Source organism: Halyomorpha halys, unplaced genomic scaffold, assembly GCF_000696795.3.
Source record: "Halyomorpha halys isolate HHAL.00 unplaced genomic scaffold, Hhal_1.1 Scaffold745.1, whole genome shotgun sequence".
Taxonomy (NCBI): domain Eukaryota; kingdom Metazoa; phylum Arthropoda; class Insecta; order Hemiptera; family Pentatomidae; genus Halyomorpha; species Halyomorpha halys.
In genome coordinates, this window is record NW_027110150.1 from 184,720 (window position 1) to 204,752 (window position 20,033).

Consider the following 20,033-nt stretch of genomic DNA (forward strand, 5'->3'; position numbering starts at 1 on the left):
CTGATCCTGACACTCCTCTTATTGAGGTAACCACCTACGAGGGAGGATAGATTACTGGGGGTGTCGAGCTCTTGCAACCGCTGGAGTACACGGGGCCACCAAACGCTGTCGAAGGCGGAAGAGATGTCAAACATTATCAATAAGACATATTTCTCCGCCCTCTCCTCCACATCCCTACACACTCTCAGCAGCGCATCCGTAGTTCCCTTCCCACAGACCAATCCTTGGTTGTGCAAGGAGGGGATTTGGTCAGAATCATGCTCGACCACCAGATTTTTACCCAATTAAGGGTACTCAATTTATGAGGCTAGGTGGACCTCAGGAAGGCTCCACAACCCCCAGGGTTAACTCACAGCTACAGGGTAACAGAAAACAATTTTCTGCCCAACCGGATTCGAACTTGGGTCCTAGTCCTTAATAAAATATCATAAAATTAAACTTCATAAATTAATAATATATGAAGTGGTTGATTTTAAAACAGAGTAGCTGAACAAATTAACACGTTGACTAACACAGTACTTTTCAAGATTTCAGTCTAGGCACCAATTCAAGTTTGGCCAATTAAACCAAGTAAGCAAATTACGAGTTATCTCGTAGACTGGCATCACAGGCAATTATGAGATAACTCGTAGTTGGCAGTCAATGTATTAATTATGTATTTAAATGATTGACTTTAACTAAATATGTAGAAGATGGCCAGGAGTGCAGTCAAAAAAGTCATAAAGGAACAAAAAATAGTTAACAATTATTTATTTGATGAAGTTTCATTCCACTTTATAGGGCTTCATCAGGGCTAAAAAGATGTTTAAGCTGATCTAAAAAATTTTTTTTTAGCTCTGATGAAGCCCTACAAAGTGGGCCTAAACATCGGCAAATAAATAGTTAATATATTTTTTTTTTTTTCATCTTCTTTATATATCTATTAATTATGTTTTATTTTTAGTAGTTTTACCACAACTTAATACTAATATTATTCTTTTAACAATACAGATTTCCTATATTTTTCAAAAATCTATGAAATCAGCCCTAAGTAAACTAGTGATGCCAAAAACTTCAATTCACAATAACTGCTAGATGCCATGTTTTACGACCAAGGGCCACTTACATGTTTAGATGTATATGGTAGGAGAGCACATGCAGAGAAAATACTTTGTGGGATAAAGATTAGGTGAGAGGATGATTTTCGTTTTTAGAACTGTCGTCCAATGTTAATTTGAATGATGTTATCTTCCAATGATATGGTTAAGTATTTAACCCATTCCTCACCTACATACTTGAAAATTTCAAAAGCTAGTTAATAAGTTCCTGGTGTTAGGCTGCTTTAAGTGTATTATAGCATCCTCAACGCCTTCATAATCAAGGGGTTCTATTTCCACAACCAGTATTTCCTTCGAAGTCCTTTCTTTTTTCAACATCATCCTCACCCAAGTGTTTTTGAAAGTAGTATTTCCAACAATACATTAATTGACACCTGTTGGTGGTCAGATCACCGTTTTTATCTTTGCATATAAATATGTGAGATTTGAAAGGACCTGTAACCTTCATTAATGTTTTGGTAGAATTTTCTTGTTTCATTCTGACTTCTGAGGCTCTCTAATTCTTCCCACTGATTATTCTCCCAATTTCTTTAGTGAACCTTTTTTTCCTACCAGAATATTCTTCGGGCAAATTTCTTTGTCTCTGTGGTATTATCATTTGAAAATTTTTAGGAGAATAATTACTTTCCTGAAGGTTATCATCCATTATGATAACAACCATATAGACTATAAAACACTTATCTCCTACCTCTATTACCACAAAGATGAACAATTAAACTAAAATTAACAATTTTTCAAAAACCATTTCTTTCTCTTTATTATATAAAACTATTTTCTTTTATAATTATAAACAATTTTTTTATACAATAACAAACAAAAATGACTAAATTAATTCTATATTATATAAAACCACATAAAAACTTAAAAGTTAATTTATTTATAATATCCATATAATGTGTGCCTAAAGTTTTTGTATCAGTTTTATAATTGATTGCTTTGTCAATGTTTTTTGTAATATATTTATAATTATACAGATAACTATCCAATTTATTATTATTATGTAATCCAAACTTCAAATTATGTTCATATTCTATAAATTTCATTTTAATTTTATCTGTTAATCCAGGAATATAGTTTAATTTAAAGTAATGGTAATTATTAATCCTTACTATTTCTTTTTCCATTAGATTCTGTAAGCTATCATTGTTTGTTTTATCATTTTTTATATTTTTATAAAAATCCGTGATTATGCTTTGATTAGGTTTTTTTTAATTTACTCACAATTTTGCTGTTATCAATATTGTTATTTTCTCTTCTATTATTATCAAGATTTTTCTGTATATAACTAACATTATTATTAGCTGTGGAATTGTTAATAATACCATGGCATAACTTATTTATTAATTTTTTCGGATAAAAATTTTCAATAAGTATATTATAAATTTGTGTCTTTATATCTTTAAAAAAAATATTATATCTTTTTAATAATCCAGAAATATTAGATATAGTTAAGAATAGTAGGAATAGAAAAATAATTGTATCATCAGTACATATTACAAAAAACATTGACAAAGCAATCAATTATAAAACTGATACAAAAACTTTAGGCACACATTATATGGATATTATAAATAAATTAACTTTTAAGTTTTTATGTGGTTTTATATAATATAGAATTAATTTAGTCATTTTTGTTTGTTATTGTATAAAAAAAATTGTTTATAATTATAAAAGAAAATAGTTTTGTATAATAAAGAGAAAGAAATGGTTTTTGAAAAATTGTTAATTTTAGTTTAATTGTTCATCTTTGTGGTAATAAAGGTAGGAGACAAGTGTTTTATAGTCTATATGGTTGTTATCATAATGGATGATAACCTTCAGGAAAGTAATTATTCCCTAAAAATTTATGACTGTTAACAGTAAAATAGTTTTTATTCTTTACATGACAATAATATTATTAAATATTAGCAAGAATGACAATATAGGAGATAATTATATGTTATATATAGGTTATTTTTATCAGGTAAATAGTTTTGAAGTATATATGATATATTAGTAGTGTTGTATGCGCATGTTATGGGTTTTTGTTGAATTTGGTTTTATAGCAACCTGAAGATGGGGGATATTTCCCGAAACGTTGTTGCTGATTATATGAAATAAATTATTGCAGTTGAAAAAGGAAGAATTGTATCATTCACCAAATCCAGTTTTATTATCTCAACTTTTATTTGTGCAAAGTCGATGTTAGTACCTCTGAATATAATAACATTCTGAAGGCAAGATACGTGTTCTGTTCTCATTATAATATGGAATATTTGACTGTTGGTAATCCCATCATTGGTGGGTCATGTAGCAAGAAGTTTCCTTCCCAATTCAGGCATTACATTCATCTAATAAAATCTTAGAATCAGCCTGTGGATAATTGCCAATATATCTATAAAGGATGTTAAATCCTTATATCCAACCTCATACATAATTCAACTCAAAATAGATTTTTAGTTAGATCAATAACTAAAAAAAGTTGATGCCTGAAATATTCAAAAATTCAAAGTAAACTCGATCTACTTTCAACTTGGATTTATCAAGTTTTGATTGTATAATTATCTTCTTCCTTCTTTTCTCCCATCTTTGTCAAAGATTGTCTCATAGTAACTCTTAACTCTAGTACCTGGAGCTAAGGCATTTTTATTCCGACTTTCAATGGCAATCCTTAGTTCTTCTTGTTGAAATGTAAGATAATAATGAAAAAAAAAATTTTATCTACAATTCCCATTCTATCCCATAAGGTGGCTCAATGAAATCATTCATCAGAAAGGAGTACTAAACACAAAAATCCTCCCATTTGATCACATCAATGAAACAAAAAATTCACAAAGTTCCCCTGTTAATATTAAATAATCCAATCAACAACTTTCCTAAATCAACAAGAACATTTAAAAAAATAATATTTAATATAGATAAAAATGAAAGTACCTCCTGTTTAGCACGATTGTATGTTTTGGCTAAAACTTCAAAAAGTCCCACAAGCCTTTGACATACATAAGAGTTTAGGTTTGAAAACTGGGATGACATGTTTGCTAATGCAGCAAGGCAGTTAGTATGTAGATATTCATCCTGTAAATTTAGATTAATCTCAAAAAAATTACACATCCACTGGTAAATGAATAATAAATTAGTTTTGAAGCATTTGGAGCATGATAACACTCCATATTTATTATGTGACAATATATATATAATACTTCTTCTTTTTTTTTTTTTTTAATAATTTATTTATTGTTATTTACAACTGTATAAAAATATATACAAAGTAAATTTGCTACGAGTTAAAAAATAACATGATACAAACATGTGGAGAATCTACCCATTGATAGAACTCCATAAAACTTCTTAGAATCAAAAGTTAATATTGACTTAACAAAATAAATAACAAAATGGCGATGAAAAGTGAAGAGAATAAGAAATTTCTATGATGCAATAACCCTTTTGTAGTAAAATCAAGTAACATTAAGACTAGATCTTATATTCAAGAATCTGAATGCTTGTTCCACTGTCAGAAATAATGCACATTGCATGGTATCTATCTTGAAAAATCAAAATATTTTTCAGGAATTTGAGGAGTATAGGTGGATCAAAATAAATTTTCAATCATGGAGCAAACTTGAATGAGTTGGTATTTTTTGTTAAAATATATAAAACTGGTCTATAACTACATTGATATATTAAGAGAGTAAAGTTGAATTAACTGAATTGAGCATCAGTTATGTATGAAGGGACTTTGCAAGTGCGACATTTATTATATTACACATTTTCAAATTATTATATAGAACTCTTTTACCTATCAGTAATTTTGTTATTATTTAGATTCTTGTTTATTTGTTGAGTGATGATTTTTTCAAAAATTACCCCCTACCTGGTTGTTTATGACAGAAGGGGTTATCTACAGAGTACCACCCTATTCTAACTACGATGAGGGGTTAAGATTTCATTCTGTGGGACCTCCAAAAAATAAAAGGCCGGATTCGAACCAGCCCCCCTGCAGATCCGAAGTTAATAAGACCAACTCCCTTGGGTACAAACGGCCCGCTCTGAGTGATGAATCCAAATAAAAACCTATTCTCACATAAGACATTCTTTTTTGCTTATACTTACCAATATGTATACAGTGTATTCCACTATATACACCCCCCTAACCACTATAATTTTCCGAATTTTGATTTAACTTTCATTCTGTCATAACACTGGCATTTGGTCTTATCTTTTGAGAGTATTGGTAATTGTAAAAATGTTCTCCAACACACCTAACTCTGGAATTTCCAATGGAACAGTAGTTTTTTTATTAATTCTGATAGTAAATCAAATTTTAAGAAGAAATTCCTTAGGACACTATTTCGATCTATACGTCCTGAAGGCCACTAACGATTTTATGTTGTTTATAATGTCTTACATGCAAACAGTGTGGAAAATCGAAAACAACATACAGAGTAAAATTGTTTTAGAATTTAATTTTCTTCTAAAATCCATCATCATAATTTTAGTTTCCTCAACCTACCAATGGGCAGACACGATGATGAATCCTCAATTATGATGACAAATTCTTACGGGAAATCGATTTCTGAAAAGACTATTCTTAAGTCTTATTTTATGATTATTCCCACCATTTACATGCAAAACTCCAAAATATAATAATAATAATGTTTTTTTTTATTCTGGAACGAGTCTCTTTAGAATAATACAGAGAAATCGACAGATGAGAGCTGAGGAGCAAACACAAATACAAAGAAATATAAATAGTCATAAAAAATTATTATAAGTTGCTTTCTCACTTTAATCAGTTGAACAATAAAAAAAAAAAATGAATAAATATGAATAAAAATAAATAATGAATAAATAAAAAAAAAAACAAAAGAAAACGATGTAAAAATAATTAAGAATGATATAATAGTTTATATACATACTTACAGCTATAATGCTTTACAATTTTATGGAGTCTGAAGGGATAAGAAATTATTGAACAGGCAGGATTTAAAGGTAGGGAGAGTATTGGAGTGACGGATGTTGGAGGGGATGGAGTTTCATAAGGATAAGGATTGGATAATGAACGATCTATCGAATGCAGTGGTTTGGTGGGCCCATGTGTATAAACCTGAAGACCGGAACGGGTATTGCAGGAACAAATAGATAATTTGAATTGAAGGAGCTCAGAGATGTATGAAGGAAGGCAGGAATGGATGACTTGGAAGATGAAGGATGCCAGGAAATACTTACGATGGTAGGGAGGATAAAGCCACTTCAGCTCTACATAAAAACGGGAAACAGAGGCGTCTCTTGGGATTCTGAAGATAATCGTACTCAGCAATTTATCAAACGTTTTAATTTCGCCTCGAGATCCCCAGAGACGCCCCCATATACCATACAGCAATAGTCAAAGTGGGGAAATATTAGAGAAGTGACTAGGAGCCTACGAGTTTCAAATGGAAATAGGTGACGGAGGTAATTTAGACATTTTGAAGTGGAAAAGGTATGGCGGGAGATATTGGATACATGGTGTTTCCAGGAAAGCGTTTGATCAAAGGTTAAACCCAGGTTTTTGATGGTGGAGTAAAATTTGATAGGACTGGTAGGAACTGAGTTGGAATATTAGGAACAGTTTTAAGGAGATGATTGGAGCCTATTAAGATTTCCTTTGTCTTCTCCACATTTAGCTTCAACTTGCTAGCTCTCGCCCATTCACAAATCCCATCTAAGTCTTCTTGAAGTTTCTCTGTGGCTGGTAATAGGTCAGAAGACGGGAAGGACAGGTATATTTGGAAATCATCTGCATAGATAGTGATACTGGGAGTGATGGATCTGGAGGGGAAGGTCATTAATGTAAATAGCAAACACAACACAGTAGGAGATAGAGAGGAACACCACAGAAGAGGGGGAAAGTCTTAGATGGGGGTTGACCTTGGACGACTACATACTGGGACCGATTTGAGATAAAGATTATGCAATTTAGTAAAGAGGATGTTATGGTCAACAGTATCAAACGCTTTGGAAAAGTCTAGAAGGATGAGGATAGTGAGGTATTGGTGTTCAATGGAGTTTCGGAGGTCATCGGTTATTTTAAGGAGAGCAGATATTGCGTTGAATAGCCAGATTGGAAAGGGTTGATAAGGGAACGTTCATCTAGCAAGTAGGAGAGTTTATTGAATAAGGGGTTTTAAAAAGTTCATTAGTGACAAGGTCTATACTGCGGTATGAAACTATTTTGGGGGTGAAAGGTTTCAGGGGTAGGTTGTATGTAATTTGGATCAGATCATGTGATGAAAAAAATTTTAGAAAATTTTAGGATTTCAGGAGAAAGGAACGTGGATGGGGAATAGGATATAACATTTTTTAAATCTAATATTAAGTTTATATAAAGCAAAAAAAAAAGCCAACATAAAATAAACTTTGAAATAAAAAAATAAATGTCAAGAGTTTCGAAATGAATATTCAATTGAGATTAATTTATAACTTAAAAAACACAAATATCTCCTTGTTTTAGATAAATTAATAGAGGTTGGCTCATCATCAAATAAAATTCTAAATCATTTATCAAAAAATAAAAACTACTGTAAATAAAAAGAAACAAAATACTTCTTGCGAGAAAAAAATTATACGATAAAGAAATAGAAATAGCTACATTTAAAGAAAAATAAAAAAAGCAGGAAACATAAAAAAATATAATAAAAGCATTTTTGGCAAGAAAGCATAAATTAACTGTACACTTACGACAACTTATATACAATGTTCAGCTGAAGACGTCCAGGTCACTTGGTTTTCCTATAGTTAGTGCAGGGTACCCATCCAACTGCCTGCAGCGAATTTTACCCCAAATAAACCAGACATATTTTATTTTTGCAGTCATTTTCTTCTGCCTGGCTAACCAATAGAGGTGTTTATTGGCGGGCATCATGGCTTCACTCACATAGACGTGGTGCGAGTCATTCTCTTCCCAGCCTAGGTGGCGTGTAGAGAAATCTCTCTTTATTCTTCGCTGCCACACAAGCTCATTTTTCACCGTTTGACAGACGAATCTTGCAATATCGGACCTGGGGTCCCTTCCTGCTTGGGCTTGAGTCTCACGGCGTGACCAATATCTTCTGGACTCAACTTGTCGCCCAGGCCCGCTCTGACACTAAGGATTGTACCTGTCACGGTTTCACCCGGCTTCTCCGGGATTCCCTTTATTTCTATTGTATTTTTAAGCTGAACCTGCTCTGTGTGGTTTAGTCAACTTTCGAGCTCACTTATTTTTGTTTTTAACATGTTGTTTTCGGTAGTTAGTTTTTCAAAATATATATTCTGTTCTTCTAGAAGTGTTTCGATTTTTAGAAGCCTATCCATGTTTTCGAATGATAGTTCCGACTGTTTCTGCAGAGTTTCTTTTATCTCCTTCAGTTCGTCTATACCCTAAAGTTTGCACCTGATTTCTTTAACTTCATCGGTCAGCGCCGTCAGTAGGTCTAACATATTACTAGACTCAGCGGCTGGCAATGTACGCAATGCTGATTCGCAATCAGCAGACTTCCATTTTTTACTGGTCACTTTTAGGCCTTCTGAGTCAGTAAAATCTATTTTCATGCATTTAGCAGGGAATATGTTTTGGCACGTGACACAGGCTAATTTAGTTTTGTCTTCGCAACTTACTGTTTTTCCGCATAATTTGCAATTGACCATGAGAAAAGAAAAATTAAGTTAAATGTCACAATTGCTTTAAAACGACGGGAATAGACGAAAAATAATAACAAAAAAAAGGCACACCTGTTTGTTTGGAAGAAGACTGATAGGATTAGGCTGCTATCCCCATTACTCCAACTCAGCTGTCTCTATCATGTACACTGCTTTTCTCTTCTCCTTGTTTTTTCCTTCACTAAACAACTACTACCACAACAAATAACTGTACTGAAGCTGCAATATTATAAAATAAAGTGACGGTGAAAATAAAATTATCAGAAATGTCTTCAAGTGGATGTTTAAATAATATGTATAACGAGAAGTACTCAGTTAAGCTCTTGACTGATCGAGAGATACTCTAAGACTGTGAAAATAATGTGTAATGTTTGACAATTAAGGCCTTCAGGGCGCATCAGATCAAAAACTTGTCCAACATCAAATTAGACTCAGTGAAAATCAAATTAAAACTCCAAAAATTGTAAAGATTGAACCTGTACACTCAGACACCCTGTATTTTTCATAAACAGTAAGTTCCATAAATTCTGGGCAATATTTAAATGTGTGATAGTACACCTAAAGTGTAGAAAAAAAAAATTTCATGGTCCAATTTTCAATAGAAAGAAAAAACATTTTGTGTTTTTTAAGCAAGTCATATTTTTTTCATAATAGGAAGAAATTACTCTAAAAATATTCAAGGTAATTAAGTTCCAATTACATCATGATAAAGTAAATAAAATTGATTTTAAGAAATAGGTTTCGGCTTAACTAAATCAATCTATTCTATGGGGCCTAACAGGTGAACAAATAGCAAAAAGATTTTTTTATAATTTAGGGAAAGTAATTTTACAGCAACAAAAAAATAAATTATATATATATATATACAAAAGTTAAGATGTGTGGGAGTCATTTCTTAATGACTGAATCTTAATTATTTATGAATATAAGAACATAAAATCAAATAGTTCCAGTTTATAAGTAAATTAGTCATATTAAATCTTACCCTCATTTTTAATAAATTATACTGAATTGTTCTTGTGGTTACTAGAATAATTAAGCCTCCTAAGGTTATTTCTGAAAGTTGTCTGTCAACATACCATGATACACTTTTTAAGACCTAAAAAAAAAATTAATAAACTAAAAAAAAAAACAGGTTTCAAAGAAGTAAAAATAAGAATAAGTTATAGGTTTAAGGCAGGTGGATACAAAGTTACAAACAATAAAAATGAACCAAAGAAAAGTATTTTTTCTATGCTACATCATTATTGTTAATTGGAGATAAACTGATCATTAAATGAAGTAATCCAAACCATAAAAGGCCAAGACAATTATTTGAATCAACAAAGTATATTTCAAAGAGATGGATTGGCCAAGTGGTTCTCCTTACTTTAGGATAATTAATCCTTCTGAGATTTTCATGGAAGTGGATGGCATATCAATGCTTATAGGGATCTTGGCTTTAAATCAATGAACATTTAAAGATGAAACATTCTGTTGATGGATTTTTATTAAAAGATTCATCTTAACAGAACAAAAAATGGATTAAATAATTACAATACCGTAGTTAATGATAACTTGTTGGATTTCTCAGAATGAAATTTCATTTTTCCAATTCAATTTTTAATATCAATTGAATATTTTTAATCAGGAGTTCGCCTATTAAGAGACACACATCAGATCTATGTCACCCTCGTAAGTGAGTGGGTTTTTTCGTTAGATTGGGCTGAAACTTTGCTTTATCAAAGAGGTGATCTTTCTAGTTTCAGCCCAGAATCTTAATCAATAATTAGGAGAAAAGGAGCGACACATAATCAGGACCTGATTCCTTATCACCAGGACAGTTTTAACTTTCAGCTCCCGTCCACTTAGATCCCAGCTGGTTGGCGGTCAAGGTCACCGAATCTTCTGGGATCACACCATCTGTCATCGGATGAGCCCAACATCATTGTCTACTGATATCTGTCACCTGTCATCTGAGCCCAACTTCAATGTATCGTAACTTTCCTTATTTAAAATAATTACTTTATAGCTTGGTGAATTCTTTTTAATCTACAGTTCGACAACGACTTGATATTAATATAGACTTTTTTTTTTTTTGGACTTATTTGTTTACACTTGATTTTTATATATAATGACAGTTTGTTTGTTTTATTTAGTAATGTATGATGGATTCTAATCATATAATGATCATTCGTTTTTAAAGGAAAGAGAGAGAGAGAGTACATATTGACACATACTGACATATTCCACAAGGCGTCCATTTTATATATATAAGTTAAGTCTGATAGAGGAAAATAAAGGGCTTAATCCTATCTCTCTGATGCAACTTAACAATAGCTTAATGTATAGAAGGAGGATCAACAGATAAATAAAGTTAGTATTTCAGTCAATCTCGAGTGAGTCGTTTCTCGTACTTTGTATCTCTTTTTTTTTAAGTTTATGCCCACCATAACTGGTGCTGAAACCTTTAGATACAGAAGACGATTTTTTTTTCTTTTCGTTCTCTCTCTCACTTGAAGAAATTTTTATTTTGTTTTATTTTTCTTGTTCTCATGAAATTTCTTGCATTTTTATTTTTTTTTTTCTCGTTTTTCATTTATTTCAACTTCCTTTCGGGAACATGACACCCAGCCCTGTAAGACCATCAACCTTGAACGGAGTGCAATATGATAACCCTCTAGCGATGACCAACCCATCTCCAGCTCTGGTCGAACAACCTTCACCAATGGTCAACCCACCCCCAGCAGAGATGATCCAACCTCTATCAGAGGTCCCACTAGCAGGAGCCCATACAACTACATTGGAATGGGTTAAAGTACATACAGCAACCGCCTAGGACTTAAGAAAAGCAGTCTCAGACCTAGAGCAGTTCCCCGGTGAAATGGGAGAATTAAACCATTTTTTAAAAGGCGGCGACAGGCTGATGGTAAGAATTGAAGCGAAGAAGCGAATTAAATGGCTGAGAACCTGCTTGATATTGATGATGCAGGGGCGCTAAAAGCAGTGGTCATCTGCAGAGTCAAGCGAAGTATCTTGAACCAGATTCAGGCAGATGAGGAGACACCCTGGTGCAAGGTCAAAGATAGACTGAAGAAGGCATTTGGAGGAGGAAGGTGGGCCCCAGGAGAGGACAACTACATGATGTTTTGGGAAACGAAGAAACGAAGGCAATCTAGCAGGCAGTACGGTGGTGAACTCTTGGCACGATATAACCGCAGTGCAGACAAGCTGAGCAAAATGATGACGGCAGACCAGGTGCAGAGATGCATGCAATTCCTGTCATTGATACTCAAAGTTCAACTAGTGAAGGAATTAGGCAAGAAGGTAGGCGTGCAGAAAGATCACACATTTATCGAGTGTGTGGAAGATCTCATGGACACGAGTGCGAGAGGAGGAGGCACGAAAGGAAGTGGAAGAGCCGGGTTGGTCCCGGATCGAACACCACTGGCCGAGAAACAACTTTAACCCCTGGCTAAGGCGGGAACACAAGGATAACGAGAGAGAGATGAAACCTAGATGCAATGGGCAGAGAAAAGATCGTAAGTGCCATGGCTGTAGAAAGGTGGGACATCTGGTGGTGCAGTGCCCGCGCACCAGATATCAGTGAAGGGAACATCGCCAGGCATAGCCCGTATATGGATGCTGAGCAAGGCGAGCCAATGGAAGTGAACGCCCTACGAGTGCGGAGAGGGAACTTCCAACAGAGGCATAGAGATCCATCGGGTGAATCTTCGGGGACGTCCGGGGTGCCAGAGACAGAAGAAGAAGCGGACGACCGGAAGCAAGGAAGAAGGCACAATAGTAGAACAGGCGTGTGGGGAAAAAGAGCACGCTAGATCTGAGGAGGATGCCTGCAAAGAGGCAAACGCACACTGAGGATCTACCATGTCAGAGAAGAGCACGGTGGTCTGTCTATAATTCCTGTGAAGGGAGGCATGAGCTGCCTGGTTGACACTGAAAGTTCAAGTACCATTGTCAGCAGGGAAGCGCATCCAGTACAGCACTGGAGAAGCTGGACGGCAGAGAGAGGACACTCCAGGTCAAGGTATGTACTTGTCAATTAATTACCCTGGGTGGGCCATGCAGCATCGAGGGGGAGGCAGTATTGGGGTAAAGCAAGTAGGGGGTCTAAGAGGAAACAGGTAACGGTTCACATTATGGGGCAAATGCCCAGAGAATACAACGTAATTATAGGGTGTGATTTACTGGATACTCTGGGGGAGCGAATAAAAAATCATAGAAGATGATGGGATATATTGATTGGGAGAAGCGGTACATGGGCCAGAAACCCTTAAGGGGTAAGAAAGACAGAGTAGCCGCGGTAATGTGAGGTGACGGGTGGAAGGAAGACATCTTGAAGGAATTTGATATTTTTTTTAAAGAGGGAGACGCGCTGGGCGCTACGGGAAAGACAGTCCACGAACTCCCATTAAAACAAGATAGAGTCACATACGTGAAAGAGCGGCGGTACCCCTAGGCGCTCTGTCAACATATTAGGGAAGAGATAGACAACCTCCATAGGCAAGGGATAATTATAGACAGCACCTCACCCTGCAACAGCCCCTTGTGAGCTGTGCGAAAGAAAAGTACATCAGGCTAGAGCTAAGAGAAGTACCGGATAGTTATTGACTAAAGGAAGCTGAATGAAAACACTGTCGATAAAAAGTACCCCATTCCCAGGTTTGAAGACATCTTGGATAGGCTGGGCGGCGCAAACATTTTTAGCATCCTCGATTTAAAGGGGAGGTACCATCAGATAAAAATGCATCCCAAAGACCAGCATAAGACCGCATTTACATTCGAGCGCGGACAATACAAATTCACAACGATGCCATTTGGTCTTTAAAATGCACCAGTGACGATCCAAAGGCTGATGGACGAATTTGTAAGGGGACTGGACGAAGGGGTGTGTAAAGTATATATGGATGACTTGCTGGTGTCATGCAAATTGGAAGCGAACCATGTGGACCATCTCAGGAGCGTGTTCCAGCAAATGCGAGAGTTTGGTCTGAAGCAATCCCGAGAAAAGTCGGTAATGAGGCAAAACCAAATCAGTTTCTTAGGACACACTATTTCCACAAACGGGGTGAGGCCGGAAGTTCAGACAGTGTTAGCTCTACAACGGATAGCAGTACAGGTTATTTGGAAGACCAGAACTTCAGGTCTGTTGAAAATTGAGTACAGCAAGTATAACAATTGCAACATTGCGACGATCTGGTTAACTCCCGGCGCCAAACAAGATGAGATCTGCAGAGCACTAAAGGATGCGTCAAAAGCAGGACAGACTCATCACTTATATGTCGGAAACTCAGTAATCTGGGAAAGATCCAGGATCTCTGGAGGGCAGAAAGGATTGGAATAGACCGAAGTTTCATACTGTGCACAATGCTGGTGGAGACCCTTTGGGATCCGGAGAGACAGAAAGAGGTGATGCTCGCGTACCAATCACCAGTATCAGAGCAAGACCAATAACAGGGGGAGTCAGCGAAACTTTGCAGGCGCTACGGCGGCGGTACTTCTGGCAGGGGATGAAACAGACTATCCAGGACACCATTGGACAGTGTAACATATGCCTCAGCACTAAGTAAGATCACCACCAACCACAAGCACTTCAAGAGGAAATACTAATATAATAATATTTTATTATTATTTATTTTTTCTTTGTAAGGGCATATATGAATGTTTTTTTTTGGTTGTACTAATTTATTTTGATGTATGTGCTGGGATAAGGTTAGATGGAAAAAATAATTAGAATGGACTCAAAATCCAGAAAAAAAAAATAGAAATAGGTCAGATGGTATGGGTTCTAAGGATTGGAGGATCTGTTCAAGAGGCGGTTGTTGCCTTGGTGATATCTGTGGCGACTGTAGAGAGCGATAAAAAAGACTTTATCAAAGTGGAATGGCCCAATGTAGAAGGGATAGTACTGGGGAAAACAGTTTCTGTAGACGATGTTTTCCCCAGGTTGCCAAAAGTCCAAGAGAGAGTCACAGGGGCGAATAAAGCAAACTGGAGCTGTCGGCAAGAACAATATCAATGTAAACTTGCACAATACCAATATTATAATAAAAGAAAAAAGGTAGTACAAACCATTAAGAATGCTGAACTTAAATTTATTTGTATGAGTGATGGAAAGGAAAAGAGAGAAAATTTTGTAAAATTGAAACAATAGAAAAATTAAACATACTTAGAGAACGATAAAAGGCTGGAAAAATGTGTAAGGGAAGAAATAATAAATAATAAAAAGGAAAACAAATAAATCATGTATAATTCTTGTACACAATGTAGAAATTTTTATAATGTGACATATTAAAAAAAAAAATATGATGTGACTATTTTTATTAATAGGATTATAAATAATTGTGATTCGCTAGTTATAAGTATGCAGTGTATAAGGCAACACAATGAAGTTGGGCAGCACAACATTTTTCCTAATAAAGTGTTTTTCTCTCTAGATTTAAAAAGTAGATTTTAAATTTAGCTGAATCCTATTTTTTAAAATGTATCAGTTTTTCTTAATAGGAAAGCAACTTTCAGGATTTGAAAGATAGTGTATTTGGTATGACAGAGAAAAAAAAATTATAGGTCTTAAATAATTTTTAAGAAATGGAGCTTCAAAAATGTAGATAGTAGTTTAGTATTTTAAGTCATATTAATCTCTAAAGCAAAGTTTCTCTGTGGCATTTTGCCTAGAACTAATAGCATTAGGATTTAATTGCCATTGCAAGTACAATAAGTTTTTCCCTTATCTTTAAACCTGTGGTTAGTGTGCAAACCACTGAGCCGGAAATTGAACCAGGTGCAACCTATCTCCACTCCCGACTTGGGGCAATGGGAAGTTCCCCATGAACAATATTTGATAATTAGGTTGTTTGCAGATGCATTTTGAGTCACATTCATTGTGCAATTAGCTGTAAAAAGCTGTCATGTAGCACCCAAACATATGATTAATAAAATATAAAAGGAAGATGGTCCGGGTGTGGTAAAAAAACTCAAATAGTAACTTAACTATTTAATGTGAGCCAACATTTCACATTGCAGGGCATCATCAGGTCTAATAAAGATACAAACAACTAAAATAATGTAACAAAGAAAGAGAATAGGGAATCTTTAAAGATTACAAGGTCAATCAACAATCTTTGTCGGATTTAAGTAATCCGAATTTTTTGGCTCTTTTTTGAATTTATATAAAGTCGGGGTCAGGGGTCTCATTTTCTGATTCCCCCCTTGCCGCGGACACCGGAAGACCCCGCCGAAGACTGCGACTGCAATGCCACCCCAACCTATGTGCCATGCAAGCTAGGACCTGGCCTGCCTCTACCATCACGCCCGAGTCCAGGACATGCTGGCCAGCCACTAATCGAGACAGACATATGTCTTTCTGACACCAGGTGAAGATTTCATGGTTTTCACCATTTCACCAACAGCTGAACCTGGACGAGGAGAGCGAAGAAGACGTGACCACGACGGCAAAGACGTCACCAGATAAGCCATATACCTTCACTTATGAGACCACCCTCTGGAATATTTAATTCATAACATTATAATAATTTACATTCAATTAACACAATAACACAAACTGCCCCTCCAGGGAATTAACTATTTGAAATAAAAGGAAAAAATACAAGTTCATTAATAAGCAGAAAGTCTCTTATATTTTCAACCACCTCTTTGTTCCACACTACAATAATTTTAATTTAATACAATTTAAAATACAATCGGGGTACCTGAAGTACAGCACGGACAGGTCCCGATATAAACAATCTTCCAATTAATAAAATAATTCTAATAAAAATCCTCATAAAAATATGTGTAGCTAGACCTCCTGTGACCCACCCCAAGGCACTCATGGCCAACCAACAGTCTGCAAACAACAGGTTGGAAACCACTGCTTTAAACAGAATGTATCCATTCAAAGCAATTTTTATTAAAAAGACTAGCTTAAATGTATATAAATTTAAAATATCATTCTATAAGTATAAAACAGTTTTAAGATATAAAAAAACAAACATACTATTTCATGAACTTTCTTATTAAACTCAACATCTTCTGTTAAAATGAGTAATATTATTAAAGACATATACATGTGATGGCAACTGCTATCATTTGCGTGATAAATTGCACGAAGCATAGGCACTACCTAGAAAAGAAACCAAGAGAACCAATTATTCAAAACAGCAAACATTTTTACAGCAGCATAATTTAAATTAAATAATGAACATCAAGCTTACAAGTATATCTATATCTGACTGAGATAAAACAAATGTTTTAAACTGCTCATTTCTATGTAAAAGATGGTATAATAGCAATGTAGTTTCTTCATACTCCAGTGCTATACATATGTTGTGATAAAGCTTACTAAAATCTGAAGCATACAACAACATTTATTAATACAATAAAAAAATAAAATAAGTAAATGATTCAAGGCAGAATCACAGAAACTATAATTTTAAAATAACACTAGAATATCCCTGCGAGAGCTCTCGCATAGTATATTAGATGTCCAGATGAACAAAGGTATGAACTGAAATAGAAAAATTTTTCAAGAAACCCAAAAATATTCAAAATATGAAGATAGTCATATTAAGATATTAAAAGAATATTATATAATAATGAATGTTAATAAACTTCCACATAACTCCAGTCAACAGATTGAGGTAGTATTAATAGGGTTTTAAAGATTTTAATCAAGACATCAATACCTATTTACATTCTTATGGAACACACTAGGTCCTGTGTATAATCCCCAAAAATTATCTGTTTTTGAGATAACACTTGAATTAGGCACAGATCAAACGTAATGCTAAGAATAGTTTACATAATGCCATGGGATACTCATCACATATCGCTTAGTTAAGGCTAATATGAATGTTTTTTTTTGCTCAACTATTAAACAGGGAATTCTTTTCGGAATTATATATTTATTAAGTAAACCATTACTTCAACATAGTCATTATGATGTATATATGTACGGTTTGTGTATATTGGTTAGACTTCGGTGATAATATTTTATTGTTTATAAGGAAATTATGTTAACCCAATATCGCTCTAATCCCTAATATCAGTACATTATATGAAGTTAGTTAAGTATTGAAATCATTAAAGAAAAAAAAAAATTGACTGAGTTTTCAATGTAAATACACATTTTGAGGTCCTTTGAGACCAAATAACGAAGTTTCACAAAATGGTTTTTGTATGTTTAAACAGCCTATTTAAAAAAAAAAACTATTGGATAAACAGTAATTTATTTTTTTTTAAATTCAAATTCTACTTCAAAAAATTATTTAGTTTACCTTAAAATTAAAATTTCCCTCTGTCAAATAGGTGTTACAAATCATTATACTTAATAAAAATTTAAGTTGTTTACGTGAGATTTTGCCATCATTTTTTTTTTTAAACAATAACTTTCCAAAAGTGGATTTATTAACTTTTAATTGAACTATTGAGTTAGCTAGAAAACTCCTTAAGTGTTTAATATTAATGTTTAAAAATTAAAATGACAAAAAAATTTAATTGCTGTGAGTTTTTTTTCTGGTTTATTACCTTTTTTTTTTTATTTTCCTTGCAAAATTGGTTGACTTTATTCATTTAGATATCACAACTATATTATACATACTGTGTCTGATGTAATTTAAAAACTATTTATTTATTAAAAATCAACTGAATTTGAGTTTTTTTTTTTTCTTATGAGGGTTAGTGGAAATCTTCAAGAGACAAAGATAGGCCCGTACCTATCCGTGTGTGGGATTTTTACCCACTGAAACCAATGCCCTACACCTGTTCATTTCTCTCCATGGGACCGTCGCTAGGGATTATTTCATGGAGGGAAATGGCAGAGTGCCGTCTCGCTTTCTTCCCATAGTTTTCACGTTTCCATGCTAGTTACGTCTTCTAGCCCTATCTTCCTCTCTCAACCTCTTCAGGACGGCTGTAATGAATCTCTTCATTGGGTTCCAGTGCTGGTCTGAGAGTAGCATATAGCATACCACGTTTTCTGGTGTGATGCGTCCTCCACACAATCTCTCCAATTCATTTCTTTCTGCCGCAAAGCGAATACAAGTGAAAAACACATGCTCCACAGTTTTGTGTGTGTTTTTTTTACGAGGGTCGGTGGAAATCTTCAAAAGACAAGGATAGGCACGGGCCTGTAGGTGAAAAACACGTGCTCCGCGGTTTCCTCGACAGTCTGACATCCAGGGCATTCTGCAGTGTTGTCTAGTTTGAAGTGGTACTGGTAGGCTCTAAAGCATCCATGTCCGGTCAACAATTGGCTTATGTAAAAATCCACCTCACCATGCTGGCAACCATACCACTTGCCCACATCGGGTATTAACCTGTGAGTTCACCTCCCGGAATCTGCAGCCTCCCAACGCTGCTGCCATTGGTCAATGGTTATTTTTCGCTCTTCTTCTCTGGAAAAGTGCAAGCGTCGTCAATAGTGTCTGCTTCTTTCTTCAACAAGGAGTTCCACAGGTGGCATTAGGGCAATCATGCACACCGCTTCGTAGGAAACAGTTCGAAAAGCGCTAACTGTCCTTAAACAAACTCTGCAATAAACTGAAACCATCTGTCTCCTGTATGATTTGGTAACCATCTCTACTTTCCGAATTGGGGCTGCATATAACATAATGGAGGGGACAACAGTAGCCAGAAGCCTTCAGCTACTTTCTTTGGGACCTCCGACGTTTGGCATAGGTGCACACACAAGATTGCGTCGTACATGACGTTCCACAGAAGAGGCCCTAATACCAAGCCCTGTGGGACACCACCAGTCACCTTGTATCTCCTTTGGTCAATGTCTGAAAAATAAAACAGAACTCTATCTTTAAAGTAGTCAGTGAGAACTCTCATAAGATAGGCTGGCACCACCATAGTCCATAGGGCATCTATTATACAGGTCCATCTTGCAGTGTTAAAGGCATTCTTAACGTCTAGCGTGATGATTGCTGCATAACACTTAGCACCTCTCCTCCACCTTGCTCCTGCAATTGCTGTGCGGGCCATCTCGACTACCAATGCAACAGCATCTATCGTGGATCACTCTTTACGAAATCCGTATTGACCATGCGAGAGGCCATTAACTTCCTCCGTGAACTCTTGTAGCCTGAGGGAAAGGATCTTCTTGAATGCCTTACCCATGGTATCCAATAAGCAAATTGGACGATAGGTTGACGGGTCCTCCAGTCTTCCCTTACTCTTTGGAATGAGTACGAGGCACTGTCTCTTCCAAGGTTTCGGAATTGAGCCTTCACGAATGCACGAATTGAAGAGATCGATGAAAAGATCCGGTCGTTTCCT

The 20,033-nt window shown here is 35.2% G+C and overlaps 1 protein-coding gene across 4 annotated transcripts in view; it reads right to left on the bottom strand.

Annotated features, from left to right (window-relative positions):
* LOC106685799 (dymeclin) overlaps positions 1-20,033 on the bottom strand; it is a 58,270-nt gene that overhangs the window by 8,875 nt on the left and 29,362 nt on the right. For 3 of the 4 annotated variants that reach the window (XM_014428720.3, XM_014428719.3, XM_014428717.3), the window contains exons 9-12: positions 16,967-17,100; positions 16,750-16,875; positions 9,739-9,852; positions 4,011-4,151 (exon numbers count right to left, since the gene is read on the bottom strand). In XM_014428720.3, the coding sequence (XP_014284206.1) occupies positions 4,011-4,151; positions 9,739-9,852; positions 16,750-16,875; positions 16,967-17,100 (515 nt within the window). The remainder of the gene's footprint in view (positions 1-4,010; positions 4,152-9,738; positions 9,853-16,749; positions 16,876-16,966; positions 17,101-20,033) is intronic. The other variant, XM_067048276.1, reaches the window with a different exon arrangement.